Here is a 25,907-nt window from a genome sequence, read left to right on the forward strand (position 1 = left end):
TGACGGGCTCCTGGAGCTGGGGTTGCCCTATGGGCTTCCCGCATTATTTCGTAGACTTTAACTGTTCATGCGCCCTGCAACTAGACTTCAGCCTTCTTCTTCTTCTCCTCCTCTGGAAGTGTTTCCGCCCAATGCCGTGGATGACCCTTGAACCCCCATGCTGCGGAGAGGATGGGACGAGATGAGTCGATGTCTGGCACGACGACAAAGGCTCGCCACTAGAAACGCACTGCATGCCTGGCATCCACGCCATACGCCATGGCAAGGTTTCGGGCACAGCAGTGCTTTCCGCATAGTCGGAAGCCAAAGGTTAAGGCAGGGCAGGCAGGTGTGGCGGCAACTCGCAGGAGGAAACTCGAGTCTATGGTTCGAGCAAGAAGAGCAGCCCATCGTGGTTTCACTTGGTGGAGGACTCCCCATGGCCGACCAGTGTACAGCCTCATTGTTTCTTTCTTGGTAAGCGGTCTCAAACTCTAAAGCGTAGGCTCTTGGACGGGCAGGGGGGTTTTGACTATGTTATACTTTAGCCTGTTTACTTGTCACATGAACGGCATGAACAGTCTTGTTTCACCACGAACCCTCTCTTGGATTACTTGTCTGGTCATGGTCGAAGGTCACATAGAGTAGTTACGAGCAGCCTCGCGGCGTGCGGAGAGGCCGTTTTTGATATACTCTGCTCATACCATTATCAATAAACCTTGTGGGTTTCGACAGTCACGGACATGCATATGTTAACAGTCATATTCATCCCCAAGCACCAATAAGTTGATCACTGCGAGCACGACTCGCCTTCCTTCATGGAACTTTGTGGGTAGAAGTATCTACTCTGTGTGGTCAACCTAACCATCCAGCAAGATCTTGGTTGAGTACTCCTCGAGACAAAAGTGCCCACGCATCTCTCCTTCTGCGCCATGTTTTGCCGAATCTCTGAATGAACTCAACGACAAGTATACCTTCCCACTCCGGAAGAGCCAATAACCAAAACCTTCCCCAAAAAGGTAGACAAGACGTCATTGCGGGGGGTTTGCGATATATCAAGAGCTAGGGAACATTTCCCAGAACCCAATCTCCATCTGTTCATACTTGGGGTATCAGTGATTGTTTTGCGAACGGAGTATCAAGCGCTCTGATGATAATTCCAGAGAAGGAAAAAAAAAAAAAAAAAAAAAAAAACGTCTTTCCCTCCCTTTCCTCTTGCGGGCCGGCGTTCAGGCGTTCAAACGAGGTCACAGACTACGGGGTAAAAGAAACAAAAGTTGCAATATCATGGAAGAAGGGGAGAGGAGGCGAACAAACCACTAGCGGAAAGGGACAAGGCAAAAAGAACGACACAGCCGCCAGAAAGCAAATGCAAGACTTTTTCTTTATTTACCTTTGTGGCATGGATGAAGACTTTGACGAGCTCCTCGATCCGTGTCGGCGACTGCAGACTCGCGTGTCTCTCGATGAGTTCTGGCAACAAAAAAAAAAGAATGATAAGTGACTATTATACAGGCGTAGACGAGGCCGACAGCTGAACACGGCAAGAGCAAACGAGAAATTCGTCGCTTGCTTGTTGCTGCTGCTGCTTCTGCCGATGCTGTTGTTGCAGTACAAGCACCTGAGGGGGGAGAACAAACTACTCACCCGATCCCGTCCTGACGGCCTGGACATAGTCGTCGGCGACATAGTTCAGGATCCACGGCCAGTACGTGTTCCCTTCGTCCCTGCGCGTCCGCGGGTCCGCGTGGAGCTGCTGCGCGATGGCGCCGTAGCCGAGCAGGCACGGGGCCAGCGCGACCTGGAGGCCGAGCCAGTCCTCGGACATGCCAATGTCGAGCACGTAGCGCGTGTACGCCGTGCAGGCCTGGTGCTCCTCGGTCGCCTCGATCTCGGCGACCGAGATGCCAAAGGTCGCGCAGTAGTTGATGTGCAGGCTCATCTCGGTGTGGATGTGGGAGACGATCTTGGCGCCCTAGGATAGAGAAAGCCGCAGGAGGCGCGTCAGGAATGTCTTTTCTTAACATATCACGGTTGAAGGATGTGAAATGGTGTAGGAAAAATAAAAGTAACACTCACTGCTGCGATGTCGGCAATGCTCTTGGCCTTGTACGAGGCCAGCGCGTTGGCTCGCGCAAAGTGGACTAGGTAAAGATAGTCTTGCACGAGGTAACCCTTGAAGGAATCAAGTGGGAGTTGGCCGTTGCCCATGGCCAGCACGAAAGGGTGGTTGACAAACTCGTGCCAGACGGGAGCTACGTCCGGCCTGTTGAGAAGATATTCGACAAAGCGACCACTAATCCGCAACAAGCCAGTCAGTCAGTCACCAGCTTGTGCAGTATAATGTCTCAAGGTGCTCGCCTGTACACATGGAACAAGCGACAGGCGAGGTCCTCGAAGGCCATACTTACGGTGCAAATGGAAGGGTTCGGATAGAGTGAAAGTGGTTCAAAGGCCCATTGCCCTGTCCATATCCGGGGGCAGTCCTGATACCAGCCTCGACATAGCGGATAGCAGCCTTGACTGCTTCGACAGGCTGCTGTCCCAAGGCCAGATTCGACGCGATCGCCGACGCGAGCGAGCAGCCGGTCCCATGGGTGTTGTTGGAGTCCTGGTACTCATTCGTGAAGCGCGTCACCTCGCCATCTGGGCTGAGCAGGACGTCCACAACGATCTGTCTGTCGCTGTCCGACTCCGCGACGGTGCCATCCCTTTTGAACGGGGCGTGGCCGCCCTTGACCAAGACCCATTGCGGGCCGAGAGCCTTGAGGCTGCGGGCTATGGCCTCGAGATCGTCAATACTTCTGACCTTGCGGTGTTCTTCTTGGCTACCAGACGACGAAAGGAGCAGGGCCTCTGGAATGTTTGGCGTCACGATAAAGGCCAGCGGCAGCAGCAGTGTCCGCAATGCTTCCAGTGCCTCGGTCGGCAGTAGCCGCGAGCCTGTCGTAGCAACCATGACCTGTCTCGAGTCAGTCAGAAAACCTCGAGGGAAAGGTTGGTCCGCCTCAATCGTAGATTGACACAATTCAGCGAGACGTCTATCGTGGACGCTTTGCCCGACTCACTGGATCAAGAACAAGCGACTTGACATTGTAGTCTGTAAGTGCTCTGGCGAACATTTCAATGGTCTCCGTCGCAGCCAACATGCCTGGGTTTTCCACCAAAGTCAGCAGAGCTTTCACAAGCAGATGGACAGTCCTGCTCGGCGGGACAAGTGTCCAATGGAAACGACAAAAGCAACACCTGACAAGGAGAATAACACGCACCACTCTTGACAACCGTGGGCTTGATATCCCGAAACACGGCGTCGATCTGCTTGCGCGTAAACTCTGCGGGGACGAGATGGATTCCGTCGACGCCCGTGGTGTTCTGGCTCGTCAGCGCGGTCGTCGCCGTCATCGCGTAGCACCGGTGTGCCGCAATGACTTTCTGGTCTGCCTCGAGACCGGCCCCGCCCGAGGGATCCGACCCAGCGACCACGAGGACGGTCCTGGGGTTCTCGCCGGCGGTGGTGGTGGTGGCCATGGCTGGCAAAAGGGTTTGTGATCTGTCCGTGTTTGTGTAGGGGATATTCTGCTTAACGTTGATTCAGTCCAACTTCTGGGTCACCGTAAATGGCTGGTAGTTATCGCTCCGCCTCCAATTACGCGGTCCCAGCTTGTGGTATCGCAGGTGAGACGAAACTCGGCAGTGGTTGAGTCTGTTATGGCCGTATCGAGATCCACCGATCTGTTCCCTCGTGCTCAGATCTTTTCAACGTTGGATGTACTCAACACGAAGTATACCCGCGATGGCTTCGTGAAAATGTCGAGCTGTGCCGCTGGGACTTTTATGTGTCCGGACCTTGCAGTGTTGCCGAATACACAACAAGCCAGGAACGTCGAATAGCAGTCCGTCCCACCGGATGGGATGCTGCACGCCGTCAACAATAACAACCCAGATAGAACTCTTTCAAGTTTTGTGTGCCTGGTGGAGAGGGATCGCGCTATACAGCAGACCGAGTTAGCCGATCTTGTTACCTATCCACGACCGACAGCGACCAGAGCAAATCTGCAATGACTACCTATTTCGCCTCTGGACAAATACACACTCGTGTCATTATTGACCCAGCAGAGCTCAGTCCTTCCGGCAAAACACCGACGGCCGTATTGCATTCAGGCACATGAGAGAGAGCGAGCGAGAGTGGGGGCGGGGCAAACGGCCGACGACTTACAAAACCCACGCTTCCGATGCCGAACCTCTTCGCTTGGACAGTGCTGGTACCAAAATAAAAAGGTGCCTGCAGCGGCGGTTCCCGTCTTGGCGCAGCAGAGCAAAAAACCACGGGTTGGATGATGAGACCAGCGTTGCGAATCCTAGAGAACATCCAGGGCCAAGAAGCAAGCAGCAAGTGACGGACCACCCAAGAATGGCTGGCGAGTCGTCATCATGACCTCCCTCGAACTATTATTCAATCAGAGCACACCAGAGTTCGTTAGCGTCAGGTACTTCAGCGATTGGCCCAGGCACCGGATCTGCGGCAGGAATATGGACACTGGGAAGCCCGCGCCGCCTGGGCCGGCATTACCCGTCCGGCAGCGTCCCGAGTCGAGGCTTTGTCAACCAGGCACAGTCCGGCATCGGCACCCCGGGAGCAGCACGGTCGGGAACAGACCAAGAAGATCCCAAATCAAGGGACAGCCATGCTGCGCAGTTCGCAGAAAACAGGGCATCGAATTAAACTTGCCAAACTCGAACATCGATTTCTGTGGTATCTCTTTTGCTACAGCCGGAACACCTTGCATTTCACATTCCATACGGCAACCTCCAATTTCCAGAAATAAAACTCTCATTTTGCAGCCTTTCCCCGTGCCGTAACACACGCCGTGACCCGGTCCTCTTGCGCCAAGGTCATCTCCAATGCAAGCTGGAGCCGTCCGCATCGCGCTGCTCACGGCCAGGAGAAACCGCTTCAGAATGAAGCCTGAATCTCAGGCACCGAACCACCAAGGCCAAGCTCAGAAGGGTCACTTATGCTCCTCTGCCGCTCCGTGCGCTGCTCGTCTCCAGAACTGCTCTCCACCTCCTCGTCGCTGTCGTCTCCATAGACGATACGCCGCAGCACGTTCTTGTCAAACAGCTCAATCACAAGATGCCGATCGGGTAGTCGGTAGTGGTGTGTTTCCAAGAATGCTAGCACGCGCCGGAACAGGACAGGCTGGCGGAATGCCATGTCCTTTTTGCCGCGCATCTGCGCCAGCTCATGGCGGGCTTTCTTGTACTTCACCATGTCGCCCATTTCAACCATGAGCTCCATCACCCGCCGGCTTGTTTCATCCTCTGGTGCGCCCTCGATGGTTTGGCTTAGAGTTGTCTGAGAATGTGGGAGCTGTATCATGGTTGGGCTCTCGTACTTCCAGGGCTGTACAGAGAAGAACCTTGACAGATCTTTGGGAATGCAGAAACCCAGCGAGTTACCGAGCGGGGTCGTGTTGGATTCCCATCCGTGCTCCGACAGGATCTCAAGCCCATGGATCGACCTTGAAATGAGTCCGAGCACGAAAAACGCTGTCCCACGTAGACTCATGACATCGTGTGATTCGGCAATCTGCACAATGTGCTCGACCACATCTGTGGCTTCGAGGAACGGCGCGCCGAGCTCCATTGAACCAACGTTGCCAACGGCCCATAGGCACCCTTTCACCTTGGTGAGAATCTCCGGATCCTCAGATTGCATACCGAGCTCGCGGATGGTGGACGCAAACTCTTCAAAGTGGCCCTTGTCCTCGAGGAGCCGACACCCCTCCTTCGTCCTGGTCAGTTCGCGGTAGAAGTGTGGTGGTATGTGCTGATCTGCATCCAACTCCAGGTCGTCATCGTACATGCTCAGGCGATTGTTGTGCTCGTCGGCATTGTCCACAAAGGCTCGCGCCAGACTTGCTTCAATCAAGCCAACGTACGCGTCATTGCGGCCCAGGAACCAGTCATCCATCTCATTGCTGATGTAATCCAAGTTATCCAAGTAATGGTATCCAATAGATGTCGACAGGAACCGCAGCAGCAAAGGCGCACCTATCTCACCAAGATGGTCGAGGGCAGGTCGACATTCCACAATGTACTCAAGGAGATGCTTGCTATTGCACGCCTTCTCCAGTATCTTCACGGCAGTCGCGCACACCTCGACCTCTGGATCATAGAGCTGCGTCACCAGAAGCTGTATGGCCCATTTCGAGTCTGAGATGACCTGTCCGGTTGGCGATAGTCGCTGCAGAGTCGAGTACTTTCTGAGTGCGTTTGTGGCGTGTATCCGCATGTCTTTGGTGCCTGCTGTCAACGCTTTCGAGAGCAGAACGCGAGCATGCCCAGCAATGCTATAATCGAAGTTGGAGAGCAGCAGCTTGATGAGATCTGGACGCTGCTTAAGATCCACAATGTGATACATCATGTTGAATATGTGCCACTTCTCTAACATCGCCATGCCCTTCCGGTAGCCCGTGAGGACACCGATCATGGGAAAGTAGCCACAGCACAATGTGTCGGTTAGTCGATCAGGCGAAAACATTGGGTATTGCGCAGTGATGCCACTTGTCTTTAAGGAGGTCAGCCAGTGATATCGCCAAAGGGCAAGAACGATTGCTTACCGGGTCGCATTGTGCTAGGCACTCGGCGATTTGCCGCAGCAGCTTATTGTCCGTCAAGTATCTTGTGCCCTCCACGGTTTGGAGCAGAGAGTGCATCAGCGCACAGCCCACGCGTACGTACTTTTGCGTATTGCGCGTGTTCTTGATCTCTGCGAACCTGTACTTGAATGGCCGGTAGAAGCTGAATATTCTTTTTAGGAACTTCGAGGCCTTGATAGCCTCCTCCACCCGTTTTCCGTTGAGCAGAGGGCCTTCAATGATCTTCAACATGACGTCCCAGTTCCATTTCGTGGGATTCGAGCTTCCCAGTACTCCTGAGTCGATAAGCATTTGGCGGAAAGTGGCATCGTCGGTGGTGATGGAGACTCCGGGCCTCGTGGTTTCGTCCACGGAACCAAGTCGCTCTATGGTTCGGGTCGATGGAAGATAACCCGAGTTGAGACCAGACGGTGACGAGCGGTAGAGTGTGCGACTCACGCTACTGATCTGGTATACGATACCGGTGGCATTGAAGCGAGCCTCGTCATTCTCGAATTGTGCTGCCACCGAGAACAGCTCAGGCAGCAGTTGAAGCTCACTACTCCATGAAGATGGCAGCAGCCTGCTCGCCAGCTTCAGCGTCTCCCCAATCAAAAGGGTCGTTTTGCGCTTCAGTGTAGGATCGTCGGTGTCCTGTGCTACCAGTAGTAGCTGTGGCATCATTCCAGCTTTGATGAAGGTCGCGAGAAGAATCGCCGTATAGTGATCAACAAAATTCTGTTCCGAACCATCCTCTTCAAACCAGGACGAGGTTTTTGTAGGGGCTGCCGCCTTGAGGGTAGCCACCCGACCATACGTCGTGAGTCGCCGGCCAGCGAGATATGAGGTAGCCCACGCTGGAGGCTTTATGCGAAGTAATGAGTAAAGCATATCAATGACCGTGTCTCGAATGCCAGGATTCGGTAGCATCAAGCTCGAAATCAACGAGGCGACGGCGCCGAGATTGTACATGCACAGGCTCATGAGACCTGACCATGACTTAAGTGCGGACGAAATGGCTTTCGAGTTCTGCTTGACAATGGCCTCGTACGAAAATATAACGTCTGTGAAGGCTGTAAACAAGACCTCGAGATGATTTCCTGGACGCAGGTAGACACGCGTCTGAGGTTTGTCGAGTAAGTATAGAAATGTCGCAGAGAGCGATTCTGGTGACTTGTATGTGCCCTCCGCCAGTGCTTCTGACAGCGGACTCAAGCCTCCAGAAGCGATCAGAAGTGCGGGATCGCGCAGCAAGATCTCGGCCAGAGTTTCGATGCAAATTGGGCGGAGGCGGTCTTCCACAAATTCGGCGACTGAACCGATAGTCCGGACGAGCCCTCGCGAGACTTCGCTGACACCGCCCTTGACATCCAAGAACGCCCGGACGAATTTGAGGGCTTGCTCCCGCTCCACGTCGGCCTTGCGATCCTTTGCCAACGAGACCACCACCATGTAGTCAGTGTTGAGATTGCGGATGCGCTTGAGTGAAGATATGTCAGAAATGGAATAGCGGAGCACGCGATACGCGGCGGCCACCACCTCTCTGCTCCCACTCAAGAGCATGAGTTGCATGCGGTCGCCGAAAATCGACCACACGAGATCGTACTTGATGGTAGGGTGCCTCTTGAATAAGTCCACAAGGCTGTTTGCTCTGCTGACGTAGTATTCGGGTGTCATACCCTCCATTTCCAGCGCCTGCAGTATTTCGGCGACTACGAACGTGGGAGACTCGGTTGGTTCGTCGTCCTCTGAGCCATCGTCACTGCGGGATGCGCTGCCCGGGGACCTTTGCAATCCAACCTGTTGGGGTATATCGTTTCTTCCCTTGATCGGCGTGGCGGGGGTCGCTTTCGTGCGCTGCAGCTCAGCAACCCGTTGTTGATGTTGGCGGATCCTCACATTGGATGCTGATATCTCAGCCTCGACACGCGTGCGCTGCTCCTTGGCGACCTTGGCTTTCTTCGCATTGAGCGCCTCCAGTAGGTTTTCACTGCCTTCTTTGATCTTGATCTCACGGTTGAGCGCATCCTTGGCGGAATTCAGCGCGCGCTCGTACGCTGCGTCCTCGTCTTCATCTAGCTGGTCCTGACCATATGTCTCGACCCTGGAACCTGCTCGCGACTGCAAGGTTTGGCTGCGAAGTTCAGAACTGAAGCTGCCCGGTGCGGGGGAGGAGTTCATGTTGCTCCTCGCCCCGAAGGACACGGCAGAAGCCGACAGGTTGTTGCGCGATACATTGGACGCGCCCGGTGGCTGGAGGCCCCCGTCTCGATCAAGACTTGTCCGCCCAGCTGCTGTGGACGGCTTGAGTGAGCCGGGCGCCTGTGTGGTGTACGACTTCTGCGCCGGCATGCCGGACGAGGAGCCCAACATTGTCGCAGGTCGTGTCTAGTGTCCGCCCGCTGGGACAGTCCCCAAGGAGCGGCTCACCCGACAGACAGCGATCGCATAGATGAACCACTGGCCAGAAGCCGTAAGGGGGTTTGACGGCTGTCGCGTGGAGGGGTCGCGCAGAGGAACAGGATCGGCCGAGTGGCGGTCGTTGCTCGATAGGGTTCGCGGCGAGTCAGCCCAACTAGCCTGCCTCTGGCTGGGCACGTTGAGATGGACGTTGTCGGTCAGTTGAGATGGGTCACTCGTTGTGACAAGCGTGGGGAGAGATTTCGTATTCGAGTGCGGAGGCAGGTTCGATTGTGGTGGAAGAGGCACACGGTCACCCAGTCGGAGAGGGAAGCGAACGAAGCGGCCTGTCAACAGGCGGCGGTCGACGAAGACAAAAGGGAGATCTGGCAGACTCTCGACAACGTCGAAAGCCGTGTCAGCGCCAGCAGTCTGCAGGCACGGGTGCAGAGCGAGGGGATCGCGACGTGGGAAACAACGTCAGAGGTGCCGCGAGGCTGGATGGAGGTTGTGGAGAGCGCCTGAGCAGCTGTGGGGGAGCGAGCAAGCTTGGTGGTGGTGAACATGAAGTGAGGAGCAAGCACCCCTCCACTCTAGTCTTGGCAAGAGACGTTGCAAGACACAACGCCTTCCTTTGGAGAGCTACAGGACCATCAAAAGCAAAAACCACAGCCGGTTCAGAAGAGCATAGAGTAATGTAGTCAAGCAGACCTCCCAAGAACGGACGGACTGCGTCACAAGGTGCAGACGAAAGGCCCCACTTGCACCATCTTGTGGTAGCCCTGCGATCCACGGATGGCCCTGAGACTTGGTTGTAGGTGCACGCCAGGACTATGGGCAGATCCACGGTCCAAGTGTCCCCACGCAGGACTCGTGATGCATGGTAAAGTCCCTTATAAGGTAACCCAAAATTACTTCGTGGATGAAAACGCTCTAGCAGGCCAGATCGCCTGTGCTGTTTAGGGCAGCCTGCGGATGTGGAAAAAATGATGCTACTGTTTAACCCAGAACGACCGCGACAAGTGTGAAAATGTCCAAGTCGAGTATGTGTGAGCGGAGGGTTCGAAAGACCATTTTGAGATGTCCTGACGCAGTAAGGCCTTATGCTGTCGTACTTGAAGCTCATAAGTTGAGGATTGACTAGAGCGACATGTCTCAAAAGACATGAGCAGAAAGATGGCTGCCCATCAGGTCAGACTTTGCAATAAGACGACGAGGTTCAGTCGACCCAAGCCGGCCGCCAAAGGTCTCGCTCCAGGCTAGACCACCTGGGCAGTCCTCGTGCCTGGCATGACTGGACCGGCCGAGCCCGCCTGAGGCCGGTGGCCACAGCAAGGAGGCGGCCGCTGCCGGCCTGCTCCGTCGTACCACGCGACGGGGAACCCGCTATCTCCCCCCACACGCGCCTCTCGGAGACGCCCCATGTGCCGTCGCTGGGCCAGGCCGCATCGCAACAATTGAACAACCCCTGGATCTCCCACTGGGGCAACATCACGGAGCCTTGTTGGCGGCGGCGGCGGCGACCAGAGCCAGGCGGACGGCTGGATCCGGAGCTCAGGCCCTCGCCGGCACAGGGACTGCCACGGACGGGACGTCACCTAGGACAGCCATATAAAGCCATCGGTCCCTTATCTCGAGCTTCCTCCAGGCTAGCCCTCATTCAACTCAATCAATTGATATCAGCCCGCCGCTTGCCTCTTGTTGTAGACTTGCATTATCTCGTCACCCTTTGCCTCCGCCTCAACCTTCTCGCTGCTGCTTCCATCTGGAAACACTGTCCTCATCATCATCAATCGCCTCAACCCCCAGTAACAGGAAATTCGTCAATTTCTCACAAGATGCCCTTTGTATCTGCAGCCCGTTACGGCAAGGACAATGTCCGCGTCTACAAGGTTGAGCGCGACGCCGCGGCCGGCACGCAGACCGTGACAGAGCTGACCGTGTGCTGTCTACTCGAGGGCGCCATCGAGACCTCGTACACAAAGGCGGACAACAGCGTCGTCGTGGCGACCGACTCAATCAAGAACACCATCTACATCAAGGCCAAGGAGCACCCGGTCAACCCCATCGAGGTCTGGTCAGCCACGCTGGGCCAACACTTCATCGACCGCTACCCGCACATCACCGTTGCCAACATTGACGTCATCCAGCACCGTTGGACTCGCATGATTGTCGACGGCAAGCCGCACCCGCACAGCTTCTTCCGTGACGGCGAGGAGACGCGCAACGTCGCGGTTCGCGTGATCCGCGGCAAGGGCACCCTGATTGAAAGCTCCATCAAGAAGCTCACCGTCCTCAAGAGCACGGGCTCGGCCTTCCACGGCTTTGTCCGCGACGAGTACACCACCCTCCCCGAGACCTGGGACCGCATCCTGTCCACCGACGTCGACGCCGCCTGGACCTGGAAGCTCTTCCCCTCGCTGCAGGCCGTCAACGACAAGACCGCCGTGTTCGACAAGGCCTGGGCGGCCGCCCGTGAGATCACCCTCTCCACGTTTGCCAAGGAGGAGAGCCCCTCCGTGCAGGCCACCATGTACAAGATGTGCGAGCAGATTCTGGATGCCGCGCCGGACGTCGCAAAGGTGTTTTACGCACTGCCCAACAAGCACTACTTTGAGCTCGGTAAGTCTTCTATCCAATATTTGGCTCTCATCAGCCAGAAACGCATCATCTACGGGCCGGCTTGCTGACTTACAACCTTCTCAGACCTCTCGTGGCACAAGGGCATCAAGAACACGGGCAAGGACGCCGAGGTCTATGTACCACAGTCCGGGCCCAATGGCCTCATCAAGGTCGAGGTCTCCCGCGACCAGCGGGCAGTATTGTAGACGTGCAGGGCAGGGATCGCGGCATGGGTATTGCGTTTTCTTGAATTTCCCGGTTTTCAAGCTCAGGCGTTGGTTTTGATATCAAACTTTTGCCGACCAAATGATGGTCGTTTGTGTATAAACTAAATACCGATCCAAAAAGAAATAGAAAGCATGGCTTTCTGATGATGCGATAATGGGCCACAATGTGCGATATGTGATTGGCTCAGGTCTCTGCTCATGAGCGTGTGTCTGCATGACATGAAAATGGTGAAGCTGTGGCATGCTCATGTCGAAATAAAATTTCCGCGGCTGCTCTGCACATTGCGGCGTTGCGGCACCGTCAGAATTTCGTGTACCACCTGAGCATTCCAGAGTTGCCATTGCTTGCATCATTTTGTATTTAACAATTGTACAGGGTGTGTTTGTACACGGCCAGATTCGGCTGGCCTGTTTCTGCGTAGGTCGACTCAATGTCGTCGCCTTGGATTCGTCCCCAGAACTTTGCCTACTGAAAGGTAGGAATTTCTTGAGTTCGAAGTGTCATAGCCATTCCCAGGCTAAGCCCATGCCCATGCCATGTGCGCAGATGATCATCTGTCTCTCTCTCTCTCTCCTTCCACCGTGCGACCATCTATAACCTTTCCGACCCAGCCTCTCTGATCGCCCTCGCAGCATCCTCCCAGCCCTCCTTGCCGACCTGCACGCCGCCGAACCGGACAATATTCTGCTTGTACGGATGCGCGTCGGCCTCGAACGCCTTAAGCCGCGCCAGCCGCTTGTCACGCAGGCGGTTCTTGGGCAGCATGCCGCTGACAGCCTTCCTCAGGATCTCGGCGCCGCCGTGCTTGGCCATGAGGACGTCCATGGTGACGTGCTTCAGCGAGCCCGGCCGCGTGTTGTGCCGGTAGTACGTCTTCTGCCATTTCTTGTTGCCCGTTGTGTGCAGCGCCGCGCAATTCGTCACGACGACGTAGTCGCCGCAGTCGGTCGAGGGGTCCCAGATCGGCTTGTGCTTGCCGCACAGAATCGTCGCGATGCGCGAGGCGAGCCGGCCTAGTGACGGCGGCGTCACATTAGGTTGTGTCGAGAGCGTAGGGTGTGGTGCCGAGGCCGAGATGTGGTGCCATGTCCGGGAGTAGGCCAACTTGGTCTGTAAGGAGCGGACAAGACCGTTAGCAAGCAAGCAAGACTCGTGCGAGGTTAATAGGGATAATGCCGGCTGGGGGGGGTCACATACCAGACCGAGTGTCTGCGACATGTTGGCGCTTTTGGGTGAGGGGACTGGCCCCTTGTCGTGATGTTTGAGAGGTCAATGATATGTGCGTCGACAGTCACCCAGGGCCGGCTCTGGCAAAGTGTTCGCTGGCAGCCAGGCAAGGGCTGGTCGTCGTTTTGAGTGCGCGGTGTGTGCAGTTGATCGTCGTGCGTTCGACCCTAAAATTTCCTAGCAATGCCCATTGGACACCCGACGGTCCTATGGCATGGCGACGTTGGTTGCAGCAATGTTGTGGCGGCCAGCTGCCAATTGGTTGCGACCACATGCCAAAGTGGCAGAGGGCAGCTGCGCCAGGTGGCAAGGTCATCCGGAGCTCCAGCACCGGCCCCGGCAGTGCGGCCGGGTCCTATTACAAAGCAACCGAACAATAGCACCCTGGGGCGCCCGGGCCGGCCAGGATTGTGTAAGTCGAATGATTTCTGGTTGATATCATACATCACTCTCCGGATCGACTCTGCTGTATTATGCCCCGGTTGCTATCACGCATCACATATACACAGATCGCTACTCTCACGGGCTGTGCCACCGTTGGCTTTTACGGGACATCACATCTCCACTACACAACTTGGCAACCGAAGAAGCACGCCGAGGCGAATCTCTCAGCAGGCAAGATGGCCGTCCAGAATCAAGTCAAGACTCCTTTCCAAGTCAGTGCAGAGCACACATTCCGTATGCATGCAACTCTGCGATCTGACAATGCACCGTGAGCCAGACGCTTTTTGCTGTCCACATGACATGCGAGAGCTGTGTCAAGTCCGTATCCGACTCACTGCACGCTCTTGATGGTGTCAACCGGGTCGATGCGGACCTCGAGAAGCAGCAAGTCACAGTCGAGGGTACAGGTGAGAACACACTGCTCGGACGGGACTCAGCGTGTAGGATATTGACTTTGCTTGACAGCTGCACCATCCAGTATCGTCAAGGCGATCGAGGCGACGGGCCGCGATGCGATACTGCGAGGCTCCGGTACCACAAACGGTGCCGCCGTCTGCATTCTCGAGACATTTCACCAGAGGCAAGGCGATGGCGGAGGCGAGTCCGAACTTCCACCTGGAGCCGTCCAAATGAGCTCGTGGCTGGATCCCAGGAATGTCCGTGGCCTGGCTCGCATGGTGTCTGTGTCACCCACGGCCACGATTGTCGATCTTACCATCCACGGCGTGCAGCCTGGCAAATACAATGCAACAATCAGGGAGTATGGAAACTTGCAATACGGGGCTTCATCGACTGGCCCTGCGTGGGCTGGCGACAACAGCACGGGGCAGGCTCGAGGCTTTCTTGGGACTATCGACGTTGGTAAGGACGGCAAGGGCTCCATGTTTACCGATCACCCGCTTCAGGTGTGGGAGATCATTGGCCACGCCATGGTTGTCACTCAACAGGACGCCAACAAGACAGAGCTTGATAACAACGAGAGCACTGTGCTGGGTGTCATTGCGAGGAGTGCTGGGATGTGGGATAACGACAAGGCTGTGTGCTCTTGCACGGGCAAGACGTTGTGGGAGGAGCGGAAAGATCAGGTGTCGAAGGGCATGATATAAGGAACTTGTTGCTAGCCTCAAGCGTGATGGATGATATGGCGCAAGCACTGCATTTTTCACGGCCTGGCCTTCCTTGCCCCGAAATGTGCAAGTCTTTGGTTGATCTGTGATGGGAGTGGTCACACAGCGACTACTATATGCTAATAGTTGATTGTTCCGTTTTGCCGCTCAACAAGCATGGCTTGCAGCTCGACTTCTGACGCAATACGGGCTCGTGTGAGGAAGAGATGGAATCGACCTCTTCCCCAGTAAGTCTACACATCTCAGAGGTGGATGTGCTTTGGGTTGAGGGTGACTAGCATGCATGCAATGCCCTGCTTGGCAAGTGGGCAGAAGCAGGGTTACATCTTCTGTTCGCCTTCCGGCGCGTTCAGGGCCAGTGGCAGACAGACCCGGGCTAAGGGGGCAAAAGTGACGCTCTTGCCCCCTGGAGCGGGCCTTCAGCGTGCTGTGCAGCAGCGCCGACTTTTTTTTTTCCTTCTCCTTCGCTGGGCAGGGTTTTCCGCCCGTCTTATCCTGGCTTGCCTGCCTATCGGTCCCACTTTTATCTGCGCGCGGCAAAGTGTCTGCTCGATTGCTGTTTATCTTTTGAGAGCAAACTTTCGGGGTCCTTCGCTCCTGCACCTTTTGTCCTTCGCACATCATCGCGATCCTGCCTGCCTTCACCCACAGAACGCTGGTCTGAACACCCCCATCGACCTCGCTTGCTCCGCTCATTTGGCACGCAGCATCTCGCAGTCTCGTTTTCTGCGCATAATCTTGTTCTTGTCCTGCTCATTGCCCAAACACCAGGCGCGCGCCCCTTGAATCCTCGGTCGCGCAATCAGCCTTTCATCCCATCACACCAATCTCACATACTCCACCAAACATCATGTCTTACGGCGGCGGCGGCGGCTACGGCGGCGGTCACGGTGGTGGTGGTCGCGGAGGCGGCTACGGCGGTTCCAACGACAGATACGGTGGCGGCGGTGGTCGCAACGACTACGGGTAAGTTGTAACCTTTCTGCGTCCAAGCCCAAAAGCCTGACACGCCGTCTCCTCGCTCCGAAGTCTGCGATACTGACATGAAACAGTGGCTCCAACGGCTACAGCGGCGGCGGCGGCGGCTACGGTGGTGGTGGTGGTGGCTACGGCGGTGGCGGTGGTGACCGCATGTCCAAGCTCGGTGCTGGACTTCAAACCCAGACCTGGGGTAAGTAAAAGTCATTCAGCACTCGCGATTGCCTTCGCACGATTACTAACGAATATCCTAGATCTGAGCACCCTTCCCAAGTTCGAGAAGTCCTTCTACAAGGAGGCTGAGTCGGTTGCCAACCGTCCCCAGAGCGAAGTCGACCGTTTCCGTCGCGACCACCAGATGGCTGTTACTGGTACCGATATTCCTAAGCCTGTCGAGACCTTCGACGAGGCTGGTTTCCCCCGTTATGTCATGGACGAGGTCAAGGCTCAGGGCTTCCCTGCCCCCACCGCCATTCAGTCCCAGGGCTGGCCCATGGCTCTCTCCGGTCGCGATGTTGTCGGTATTGCCGAGACTGGTTCCGGAAAGACCCTCACCTACTGTTTGCCCGCCATTGTCCACATCAACGCCCAACCTCTGCTGGCTCCTGGTGATGGCCCCATCGTCCTCGTCCTTGCCCCGACCCGTGAGCTTGCTGTCCAGATCCAGCAGGAGATCACCAAGTTCGGCAAGTCCTCCAGAATCCGCAACACTTGCGTCTACGGTGGTGTTCCCCGTGGACCCCAGATCCGTGACCTGTCGCGTGGTGTCGAAGTCTGCATTGCAACCCCCGGCCGTCTCATCGACATGCTCGAGGGTGGCAAGACTAACCTGCGTCGTGTCACCTACCTCGTCCTTGATGAGGCTGATCGCATGCTTGACATGGGTTTCGAGCCGCAGATCCGCAAGATCATCAGCCAGATTCGCCCCGACCGTCAGACCCTCATGTACTCTGCTACATGGCCCAAGGAAGTCCGTGCGCTCGCGGCCGAGTTCCAGACAGACTTTATCCAGGTCAACATTGGTTCGCTGGATCTGTCTGCCAACCATCGCATTACACAGATTGTTGAGGTCGTGTCTGAGAGTGAAAAGCGTGACCGCATGATCAAGCACCTGGAAAAGGTCATGGAGGATCACTCCAACAAGTGCCTCATCTTCGTTGGTACCAAACGTGTTGCTGATGATATCACACGCTTCCTTCGCCAAGACGGCTGGCCCGCACTTTGTAAGTCAACCTGCTCATTTTTACTTTGGAAACCGGCCCGCTAACATGGCCCCAGCTATCCACGGCGACAAGCAGCAGAACGAGCGTGACTGGGTCCTCGACCAGTTCAAGACTGGCAAGAGTCCCGTCATGGTTGCTACCGATGTAGCTTCGCGTGGTATTGGTATGAATAAAACTACCCCCTCCTCCCCTCCCCGCCCCCTTTCCTGCTCTCTCTTTTCTCGTAGCAAGCTCTTCAGCGGTCTTGAGTCCGCTTTTGCTGTCTTCTGACGTCTAGGGGCTCTCTCGATTGCGCACATGCATGTCCTATTTGATTGTGTCTTGTGGTTCTCCATTCCAACCCTGGATTGTCGGGATTTCTGGCATGGCTCAGGTGCCGCGCCGTCGATATGCGCCGCCTGTGCCATCGTTACTGTGAAGCAGTTGTGGAGTCGGCATCTTGAAACAGCCAAGCTGTCTCGATGTCTCCCAGAAATTTGAGGACCCGGACCATTCGCACTTCTACTCTGTTGAGTGGCATGACAAAACGCAACAGAAGGCCCCGTTCTCCGCGGAGAGGAGCACGGATCCGCACGCCCGGTTGTGCGGTCCGTCGCTGGGACATTGCTACGAGATCTTGCCACAAGATCTCTAGTCACTTTTGAAGCTAACCATTTTCCTTATGTAAAGATGTGCGCAACATCACACATGTGATCAACTATGATTACCCGAACAACTCTGAGGACTACATCCACCGTATTGGTCGTACCGGTCGTGCTGGTGCCACTGGTACTGCCATCACCCTCTTCACCACTGACAGTAAGCACATATCCACCCGTTTTCATGACATGGGATATTAACGTCCGCGTAGACTCGAAGCAGGCTCGTGACTTGGTCAATGTTCTCCAGGAGGCCAAGCAGCAGATCGACCCTCGCCTTGCCGAGATGGCTCGCTATGGCGGTGGCGGCGGTGGCCGTTACGGCGGCAGAGGAGGTTGGGGCCGTGGTGGTCACCGTGGCGGCGGTGGTGGTGCCGGCGGTGCCAACTCCATGGCGCTGGGTAACAACCGACGCTGGTAAAAGAAATTCGGCATCGTTACGTTCACTCACATAAACCGCCCCACGCAGCGAGACTTTTCCTTTTTCATCAACAAGCACCGACGGCGTTGTGTTTAGAGGGTATGGTTGATTTAGACTCGGTAATATTGACGCACGACAAATGGCCCGTGTCTTGCACATGAGCCAAGACATCCGTGTATACTTGTCGACTCGTTCTTGGTTTCATTAGATTGTTTCCAGCTTACCAGACTGCGGAGAAAAGGACGAAGGGCCGTTAGAGCTTTAATCTCTAGGATGTGTCGACTGCGGCTGAGTTCAGCTCCGGATTTTCGTCTTCTGACGTGGATTGGAGTTGGGACAGCTTGTAGCAAGGCTTATCAGCCTAGGTAGCGCCTGATCCTTCGGGATCAGATATGCTCGTGATAGCCACTCGATGTGTTCTACAGATAGCTTCTGGCCATAGTTTCTGAGATAGTTATTATGATACCTCAAAAGAGTTTCTTAGACTTGCGTGTACTACTTGCATTTACAACAGGATTGTGACCCAAGTGGCGTTAGCAAGGTATTTGTGATGAGGTCTCAATGTATCGGCAAATATACACTCTGGAACATGTCCCCGATTCTTGTCCCTCTGGCTGACCCTACCCATCTCGCTCTCGTTCCCATGAGAACTCTGTCGGCCCCATTTAGCAGGTGAAGACGCTGGGGCCGGCCGGGGTGTATGCCTTGCCTCCAGTGTTGTAGATGTTGACGAGCAAGCCTGGATCGCTGGGCTTGTAGGCGCCAGGGAAGGAGACGAGCTGGTTCCCGCTGGGGGACTTGGAGCCGCTGCCGCCCTTGACGGCGATCTGGGCGCACGAGATGTAGAACTGGGCGCCGTTGGCCTGGCCGGCGGCATGAAGCGCGACATGCTCGATGCGGAAGAGGTAGTCGCCCGAGGGGAGGCAGGAGGGGATGTTGAAGGAGAAGTCTGCCTTGTCTATTTTGCCGTGAGGGGGTGGAGGGGAACGCGTTTCTTGTTAGTTTTGGACTACTTGACTGATTATACACATGGCCAGAAACCAGGGAGAGAGACACAAGACACTCACTCAGGCTGGGGAACTGGTACTGGTTCTGGGACGTGGTCGGGTAGTCCTGGTAGACCTTGAACCAGACCTGGCCGGCGCCGTTGAATGTCGCGGCGGTGCTGCCCGAGGGGACCTTTGCCATGTACGCGCTCAGCGCGCCCGGGTGGTAGACGGCCTGGCTGGCGGACCAGCGGATGGCACCGCCGGCCTGGACGGAGGCGGTGGCCGGGGCGGCGGTGCCGGGGGACCGCTCGTAGCAACGGATCGCCTCGGACGAAACGTCCGTCACGGGGCCGTTGTTCTGCCAGTTGGCCGTCTGCCGGACAGAGGACCACTCGGCCTCGCCCGTGAGCTTGGGGAAGGTGTAGTGTGGTGCCGCGGCGGCCAAGGTGGGCAGGAGGACGAGGGCGGTCAATTTCATCTTTGCGGATGGGCTTTTCTTGTCTGTCTATTTGGTAGTTGTCGTAGGCGTTGTCGAAGGTTAGGTGGATGTCACTACTTGATCTATCCCGCTGCAAAGACGACGGCCTGGAACAAACAGTCATCTTATACAGTCTGATGATCACAGATCCATGATTGCCAATTGATCCTTCTTCCCATGGGGGGGCCGGACCGCCGCAATACCATCACGTTATTCCCACGCCGAACCCTGATGATGTTGTGCCTCCGACAACACGGAACGTCTCGTTGCGGCATGCCAAAATGGGCAATTCTGGAAGGCATAATCCCTAGCACCCATGCATCCCAAAGTCATCCTACCCACGATCGACGTGACAGTGAACGCTCTGCCCTATCCCGTGCCGAAAACCAACAAGCATGGACGTTTCATTGTCATCGGGGAATTAATTCAAGCCTCCCCCCCCCCTTGTTGAGCGACGCATGCACAAGCGGGCATCGTGCGGTCGGCAGCACGGCTCTACGCAATCGGGCCGTCGAGCCGCCGTCGATCTGCCGCCGAGCAGGGGCGTGCGGGCCTGTCTTTTGAAAAAAAAAAACGACAAAGGTAGCATGAACGTTGTCAGAAAAACGCCAGGTGTGGCCTTGATGTCGTATCCTGCGGAAGATACGGTCCAGCTTGGCAATCTCAAGCTTTGCCCGTCACCGTCCCACGTGGACGATGTTGGCATTGCTGTTGTCATTTCGGGGAGTCGAGGTTTCCCGAGGTAAAGGTTGGGGTCACGGTCGTCCGTGTGTCTATTTGTGAGGCCAAGAGTTGCTGACTTTGGTTGACTTGCCGATGTGCCACTCATAGCTTGCTCCTTCCTGTCCTTGATATTCTAACACCAACTTTACATCATTACGTTACCCGCTATCACGCCTGGCTCAAGGACCTCCTCCATGAATGCAGGCCAGCTAAACAAGTCAGATGGCAATCTCTCCTGGTTAGAAACCTGGAATCAAATATGACTGTCAAGTATGGGAAAGCGGATCAGTTACGCACGGCAGCTTATACACGCCACGATTGTGAGACGGTTCATGACGAGCCCAGCACAAGGGCTGGTATTTTGGAAATGGTGACATGCTGGACGCAGACTTTTCAGCATCGTGATGAACTCCTTTGCTGTTGTTCTTTCCATTCTCGCCATCAAGTTTTCGCGGGGGGATAGTTTATTCTGGTAAACATGTATTCATGTTTCAAGTTTGTCGCATTGTGCGTCTGTGTGGTGAGATCGCCCACGACATCATCCATCTATATATCGTTTCCCTTAGAATGACCTCAACAACTATTGCTCAGCAGATATCAAAACCTTAATGTCGCGCCACCCCTTCCCCTGCAACTCTGCCTAGACTTCTAAAAACCAAACGCGCAGGTTTTCTGTTGGCACCCGGGGGGGGGGGGGGGGGGAGCACAAAACAGACAGCCAGTCAGGCGATTAAAAGATGTGAATGCTCGCCGTCAGATATAACACCGCCCAAGCACCGACCAACCGATATCCCTTCCTGTTGCCAAACCACGCTGAGTGCATCCACGACACCACGACACCGCCCGTTCATCCCTGCCAGGCCGTCTCTTTATCAAGCCATGTAACCCCCCCCCTTCTCCCTCCCTGTGCGTGTGTTGATGAGTAAGTGAGTGAGTAAGTGAGTGAGAGAGTGTGTGTACATGTGTATCATATATCCTCACCCGCTACTTTCGACACATAGGTATGGAACTCTTGACTGCGCCGCCCCAGCAGCAGCAGCAACGGGCTGACGTGAGACTGTGAGACTGTAAGACTGTAGAGACAAACGTGCTGCCCCGTCCAGATCTATTTCTGACCCTTTCCCCCCCTCTCCAGTTGTGTAGTGCATTGCACCCATCAGATACATTCTCTGGTTTCAACTCTCCGCGTGCATCTAAGCTCGCCTTCCCGGGTCGCCCCGGTGAACACCCTACTGGGCGGAAAAGTTGAAATGAACGCTTCTCCATTACACAAGACGTTCAATACAGCGCCTCTCTCTCCTTCTGTCCTCATCTGTAAACTTCACAACTCAACTTGGAACTCGCAAGTCGGAGGGCCTACGTGAGAAGCAAGTCATGTCTGTTCAGCGTGGTAGTCATCAACGGGGACGTGTAACAAACAGCACAAGAACGACTCAAATCATAAGCAGCACCAAGTCTCTCAGCCAGCAACCACGAAAGCGTCTCATCTTGCTGGTAACATGACGTGTCGCAGCAGCACCAGCAGCACCAGCACCACCTCGGAGCTACGTAGTACATAGTGACTTGTCCCCGTCACCCTTCTTAGCATCTAGGAATCGATGCCCCCTTTCTTCCTGAAACGGACAGCCACCAACGGTGATCGACGTGGTGACTGCCGCCGCCGCCGCCTTCCCAGGAACTGCCTACAACTAAAACAGCCTTTGTCGCCCACTTGACCATAACAAGCCCGGCTCTCGCCCATCCACAACGACGACGACGACGACGACGACGACGACAACAACAAGACAAGACGAGTCAGGTCAAGGTCAGGTAGGTCTCCCAATCCTGTTTTGTTTGTGGCTCTGTCTAGCCCCGTCTGTCGGGGCCGAGCTCTGCCGGGAGCCGTAGGGCATATGCCGGGGAGCAAAGCAAGGCCGGCGGTGCACTTGTGGTGCTTGTTGGTTTAGGCGTGGCGCCGCGTCTGGCCCGGGTTTTCGCCGCGGGTCGTCCATCCAGAGTCCCCGCCATGCTTGGTGTGGCCTTTGGTCTGCCAAGTCCACCTTCTTTGTGAGTAGGGATCTCTGGTCCCTTTGCCCATTTAGGCTTACGCAGTCAGGCGCCCTGCTGGTGTAGATAGTACCAGTGTATCATGACATCCACCTATCCCATCTACCCACATGTACTCCACCTGGCGCGCTCATGACAAGCGGCAACACGCCCCTCTCCTCTCCTCTGCTCTCCTGCTGTTCCTCTGCAAGACTGGGTTTGCGACGAACCTAGAAGACCCGGCACCACGGCGACAAATCCAGGCACTGCGTCCACTTGCCAAGATGAGCTGCACCAGGTTTGACCGCCTAGCGCCGAATCTTAGTTCCTGCCCACTTTCTCTACGCACAGGCTCGACCGGCTCGACAGGTACCGATCCAAGGGGCAGCATACCCTTTGGTTGGACCAACGACGATTCCAAAGGATCTACATACAAAGCCACGATAGACAGGCACACGCCTACGCCCGGGGAACAGGCGGAAGAGCATAGCATCTGGGGAGCGGGCGCACGCAGGCCCGGGGCCCTTGATTCTTGCATTACCGCGCCTGATCGACCGCCTTCTTGCAACGTCAGCGCACATGCTCGAGACACACTCGCGCCTGAGAAGTGCGCTGCCACCAAGTTCGATTGTGCCCACACAGAGTGCTGCCTCTTTCCCAGGTCGAGATCCATTGCACATGAGTATGCCAGTGATCGACGTCGCCTGAAGTTGCTCGACCATGTGATCTCGTATCCGGGTTGGCAACGCTGTAGACAATGACTGGTCTAGGAGAACCACCGCGGGTTCGGCTGGGTCCCCCCGAAATCGTCGCTGGTGGAGCACAGAGGACGAGAGCTGCAATCACGCTGCCATCCCAAGGTGGTGTCCATAGTATGCGGGTACGAGTCGTTCCGAGCATGGCGAGTCGAGCGTCCAGCCCTTCACTTCCTCTCATCAGCAACGATACTGTATCATTCGGCCAATCGTGTGCAGGTCAAGGCGCACCTCGCCATGACGTTCTCGACTAGCACATGGTGCGAGTAATGCCGTAAGGACGATGACTTGTGACGTCGAATCATGGCTGAAAGTGCTGGTGCTGGTCCACGAAGGCCTGCCAGATGCCTTTCTTTTTCGTGTTTCTTTATTTGTAGGTTCAATTGAGTCAAGCTTTCTGACTGTGAGGTATCGTCCTTCCTGTCCAGGGACTCCTCTGGCGCCTAGTTGATGCGATGTTCACAACCCCCCTAAACGCTGAAGATCTGCCGCCGGCTACCAAAGAAATCCCCGGGGGCTAGCGACAGGTCGTGGCTGATGTTAATCGTTGAGCCCAGCAGCCAGCCCCTTTTTGTGCCACAGGCACGAATGCAGTCGAGCAGAGACTAGGCCGGCCCGGCTGCAAGACTAGAGAGGTACCCCGGTCCGGAGATGTAGGACCTGCGGCCGAGTGACAACATGACATGAATCTGGAGATGCAGCGCAGTCCTTGCCTTGCAACTGCTCGAGGTTCGTTTGCGAGGATAGGCATTGAGGACTGGTAGGCGCGGCTGACCGGCGGCGGCGGCAAAAGTAGCTGTCCACGGTGCTCGGATGGCCTACGTCAGACCTGCTGACATTGCATTGGGTTGCGAGGTAGAGTTCGCGAGAACCCCAAAATATGCGATCGGGGCGGGCGGGCGGACGATCAGAGGCAGGAGGCGTCCGGGAGCTGTTTCCCGACGCGAGCGATGATCTGCTGGCGGGCAGAGGTTGTTGCGGCACGTGAGAGGAGCCCGGACAGACACAGGCATTGCGACGAGGTCGTCGTATCGCCAGAACGGCTTTGGTCGTGCTGGGATGGAAATCCAAGCAAATGTCATCTGGGTGCTCTGGGCCCTGGCAATGACTCGAGGGGTGGGGCCGGATCGTGGTTCTTCCATCTTTGGGTTGGATGATCGCCAGTGCAGCACTTGGCGCTGTCGCGGGCGTGTCTCTAGCAAAGCTGGGGTCGGCCTTGATCCTTTTCCAGAGCGCGCCCGTGTGCTTCGGCCTTTGGGCCCAAATGGTCAAGCCACAGCTGCTTCATAATATCTCTGTGACGAAAGTGGCCCCTTGACTCGCTCTGCCACTGCTGGCGTGGCTGCTGCTGCTACTGCTAGTGTGGGAGGAGAGAGAATGAGCGAGTTGCCCGCCGGTGGCAGCACACGCCGACACGTAATCAGAAGCCACCGCCGCCGCCACCACCACCACCTCCATCATAACCATCACCACCGCCTGCCATGGAGATCCCCACCCCTTTGCCAGTCACGACAGATACTTGAGCCCCTTGCTGACGAGGCGAGGCGAGAGCGGCTGGCTAACCAGGGCTGTGCGTGCTGAGGGAGTGAAGCAAGCTCGTTGGCGGGGCGCGGCGACCTGAGCGCCTGCGGTTTCATGCGGGACCGAAGCCGCGGGTGGGCGGCCAGGTGGGCGGTCATGGTCCTCTAACTGACCATCCAAGTCGTCGTGCTGCTGAGGCACGGAGCGGAGGAGGATGGTGACGCTTTCGAGCCACTATGCGGCCCAGGATGAAGCTGGCTGGTTTGACACCTGCAAATTATGGCTCGGGTCTCCCAGCCCCCTTTGACGTGAACTGTTGGCTGCTCATTGGCACGGGCTGGGGAGACGCGCTACTGGTCCCGGCACGCTGGAAACAGCTAGCCAGGCCAGGTCAAGCAGGGCAGGATTAGCGGCGCAAGCAATTGCCCAGCCTGTCCCCTCCATCTGTCAACTCGCGCAGCGCTGCCTGTGCTGAGCAAAGCTGAGCAAGCATGGATACCACCTCGGGCACTCCCCCCCCAGCTCGTGCTCGCTATCCCCGGCAGACTTTGAATCGATAGGCTCGGTGCAAGTCATCGTATCGAGGCATACCCACCGACTGTCTCGCCGGGGCAGCGGCCGCGACCTGTCTGGCGCCTCCATCTCGGCGGAGCAGCACCCTGGCTCGTGCCGCAACGACCTGCCGACGTGGCTGACACTGTGCTACCAGCCTTCCAGCAAGTCCGGGAGGGTGCGGACTTTCCCAGATGCCTAAGCGTACTGACCCCACAATGCGACGTGCTGGCCAGTGCTCCTCTCCTGTTGCAAGGGTAACCTCCCGGGGGCTGTGCGAAATATCAATAATAGAGTTTTCAGGCCTTTCTCTGCCACCAGCAGCCGGGTTGATCAGTCACGAATAAGACATTGGAGGCGAGCCTGAGGTGTTGTCCCTGATTCCCATGGCAAGACTTCTTTTCTGGTGGGCACGCACCGCGTGGCGAGCGAAACATGTGCCGCCCTCGCCTCGTCAGTGGCGTCGGCAATGATCTCGTCCGTGGTCAAGTGACACGCCGAGCTTGCAAGCGTCAATGTTGATGGCAGAGGCACATGCAACTCTGGGCATCTTGTGGACGGCTCCGTATTTGCAGCGAACCGGATTCTGCTGATCAGATAGATTGGCGGAAGTCTCTTTGCTCGGGATGACCATGCTGCTCGGGCACTGACTGAACTCTCACTGTTTCGCGCAAAGCAGGCCGAGCCGGCCAAGAAATGCGGGTGACGATACGATGATCGTATGCTCAGAACTGTCGAAAGGCCCCACAGCGTGTCGTGGGCTGCCGCTTAGCATGCTGGGCGCAGATGCTCTAACAACCCAAGCAATTACTGGATACCGACGGTCCCTCCAGGTGGCTCCGTGTTCTCATCCAAAATATTTCGCTCCGTGGGCGTCGTTCTGGTATGTTGACCGGGTCAGAGGTCGTTCGTTCACTCCACAGAGCCATCGTCAGT

General features: G+C 56.2%; 8 protein-coding genes across 8 annotated transcripts; 3 read left to right on the top strand and 5 right to left on the bottom strand.

The window, feature by feature from the left end:
• Positions 1-738: 738 nt before the first annotated feature.
• B0I36DRAFT_71001 (Phosphomethylpyrimidine kinase-domain-containing protein) lies at positions 739-3,699 on the bottom strand. The gene is made up of 7 exons (XM_046163253.1): positions 3,249-3,699; positions 3,048-3,130; positions 2,391-2,941; positions 2,059-2,275; positions 1,627-1,954; positions 1,373-1,452; positions 739-1,073 (listed from the first exon to the last, which is right to left on the bottom strand). The coding sequence occupies exons 1-7, from the start codon at positions 3,505-3,507 to the stop codon at positions 1,035-1,037; spliced, it is 1,557 nt and encodes a 518-aa protein (XP_046016910.1). The 5' UTR covers positions 3,508-3,699; the 3' UTR covers positions 739-1,034.
• Positions 3,700-4,933: 1,234 nt separating this feature from the next.
• Positions 4,934-8,993, bottom strand: B0I36DRAFT_236063 (Rapamycin-insensitive companion of mTOR, N-term-domain-containing protein; the record flags this gene model as incomplete). The annotated part of the gene is made up of 2 exons (XM_046149442.1): positions 4,934-6,550; positions 6,603-8,993. The coding sequence occupies 2 exons, from the start codon at positions 8,991-8,993 to the stop codon at positions 4,934-4,936; spliced, it is 4,008 nt and encodes a 1,335-aa protein (XP_046016911.1).
• Positions 8,994-10,402: 1,409 nt separating this feature from the next.
• Positions 10,403-11,848, top strand: B0I36DRAFT_428351 (uncharacterized protein; the record flags this gene model as incomplete). Its single annotated transcript, XM_046162454.1, has 2 exons — positions 10,403-11,642; positions 11,727-11,848. The coding sequence occupies exons 1-2, from the start codon at positions 10,859-10,861 to the stop codon at positions 11,846-11,848; spliced, it is 906 nt and encodes a 301-aa protein (XP_046016912.1). The 5' UTR covers positions 10,403-10,858.
• Positions 11,849-12,461: 613 nt separating this feature from the next.
• Positions 12,462-13,088, bottom strand: B0I36DRAFT_345857 (ribosomal protein L13; the record flags this gene model as incomplete). Its single annotated transcript, XM_046156400.1, has 2 exons — positions 12,462-12,980; positions 13,068-13,088. The coding sequence occupies 2 exons, from the start codon at positions 13,086-13,088 to the stop codon at positions 12,462-12,464; spliced, it is 540 nt and encodes a 179-aa protein (XP_046016913.1).
• A 401-nt stretch (positions 13,089-13,489) lies between these two features.
• B0I36DRAFT_314831 (heavy-metal-associated domain-containing protein) lies at positions 13,490-14,951 on the top strand. The gene is made up of 2 exons (XM_046152818.1): positions 13,490-13,948; positions 14,007-14,951. Exons 1-2 carry the CDS (start codon positions 13,837-13,839, stop codon positions 14,645-14,647), a joined length of 753 nt encoding a protein of 250 aa, XP_046016914.1. The 5' UTR covers positions 13,490-13,836; the 3' UTR covers positions 14,648-14,951.
• Positions 14,952-15,379: 428 nt separating this feature from the next.
• B0I36DRAFT_71126 (P-loop containing nucleoside triphosphate hydrolase protein) lies at positions 15,380-17,235 on the top strand. The gene is made up of 4 exons (XM_046163254.1): positions 15,380-15,634; positions 15,721-15,839; positions 15,901-16,869; positions 16,925-17,235. The coding sequence occupies exons 1-4, from the start codon at positions 15,519-15,521 to the stop codon at positions 17,137-17,139; spliced, it is 1,419 nt and encodes a 472-aa protein (XP_046016915.1). The 5' UTR covers positions 15,380-15,518; the 3' UTR covers positions 17,140-17,235.
• A 1,358-nt stretch (positions 17,236-18,593) lies between these two features.
• B0I36DRAFT_372095 (glycoside hydrolase) lies at positions 18,594-19,395 on the bottom strand (the record flags this gene model as incomplete). Its single annotated transcript, XM_046160078.1, has 2 exons — positions 18,594-18,886; positions 18,996-19,395. 2 exons carry the CDS (start codon positions 19,393-19,395, stop codon positions 18,594-18,596), a joined length of 693 nt encoding a protein of 230 aa, XP_046016916.1.
• Positions 19,396-21,551: 2,156 nt separating this feature from the next.
• Positions 21,552-22,865, bottom strand: B0I36DRAFT_345860 (uncharacterized protein; the record flags this gene model as incomplete). Its single annotated transcript, XM_046156401.1, has 4 exons — positions 21,552-21,662; positions 22,206-22,221; positions 22,374-22,569; positions 22,607-22,865. 4 exons carry the CDS (start codon positions 22,863-22,865, stop codon positions 21,552-21,554), a joined length of 582 nt encoding a protein of 193 aa, XP_046016917.1.
• Positions 22,866-25,907: the final 3,042 nt, after the last annotated feature.

Source organism: Microdochium trichocladiopsis, assembly GCF_020744255.1.
Source record: "Microdochium trichocladiopsis strain MPI-CAGE-CH-0230 chromosome Unknown B0I36scaffold_2, whole genome shotgun sequence".
Taxonomy (NCBI): Eukaryota; Fungi; Ascomycota; class Sordariomycetes; order Xylariales; family Microdochiaceae; genus Microdochium; species Microdochium trichocladiopsis.

What these genes read in the sequence shown, in the direction of transcription:
- B0I36DRAFT_71001 (XM_046163253.1), bottom strand. Translation starts at nt 3,507, where the DNA reads ATGGCCACCACCACCACCGCCGGCGAGAACCCCAGGACCGTCCTCGTG. An exon ending in AGTCGCTTGTTCTTGATCCA is followed by an intron (nt 2,942 to 3,047) that starts GTGAGTCGGGCA and finishes GACTCGAGACAG; the next exon opens with GTCATGGTTGCTACGACAGG. An exon ending in GGCCGTCAGGACGGGATCGG is followed by an intron (nt 1,453 to 1,626) that starts GTGAGTAGTTTG and finishes TTTTGTTGCCAG; the next exon opens with AACTCATCGAGAGACACGCG.
- B0I36DRAFT_71126 (XM_046163254.1), top strand. Translation starts at nt 15,519, where the DNA reads ATGTCTTACGGCGGCGGCGGCGGCTACGGCGGCGGTCACGGTGGTGGT. An exon ending in GGTGGTCGCAACGACTACGG is followed by an intron (nt 15,635 to 15,720) that starts GTAAGTTGTAAC and finishes GACATGAAACAG; the next exon opens with TGGCTCCAACGGCTACAGCG. An exon ending in ACTTCAAACCCAGACCTGGG is followed by an intron (nt 15,840 to 15,900) that starts GTAAGTAAAAGT and finishes CGAATATCCTAG; the next exon opens with ATCTGAGCACCCTTCCCAAG.
- B0I36DRAFT_314831 (XM_046152818.1), top strand. Translation starts at nt 13,837, where the DNA reads ATGACATGCGAGAGCTGTGTCAAGTCCGTATCCGACTCACTGCACGCT. An exon ending in AGTCACAGTCGAGGGTACAG is followed by an intron (nt 13,949 to 14,006) that starts GTGAGAACACAC and finishes TTTGCTTGACAG; the next exon opens with CTGCACCATCCAGTATCGTC.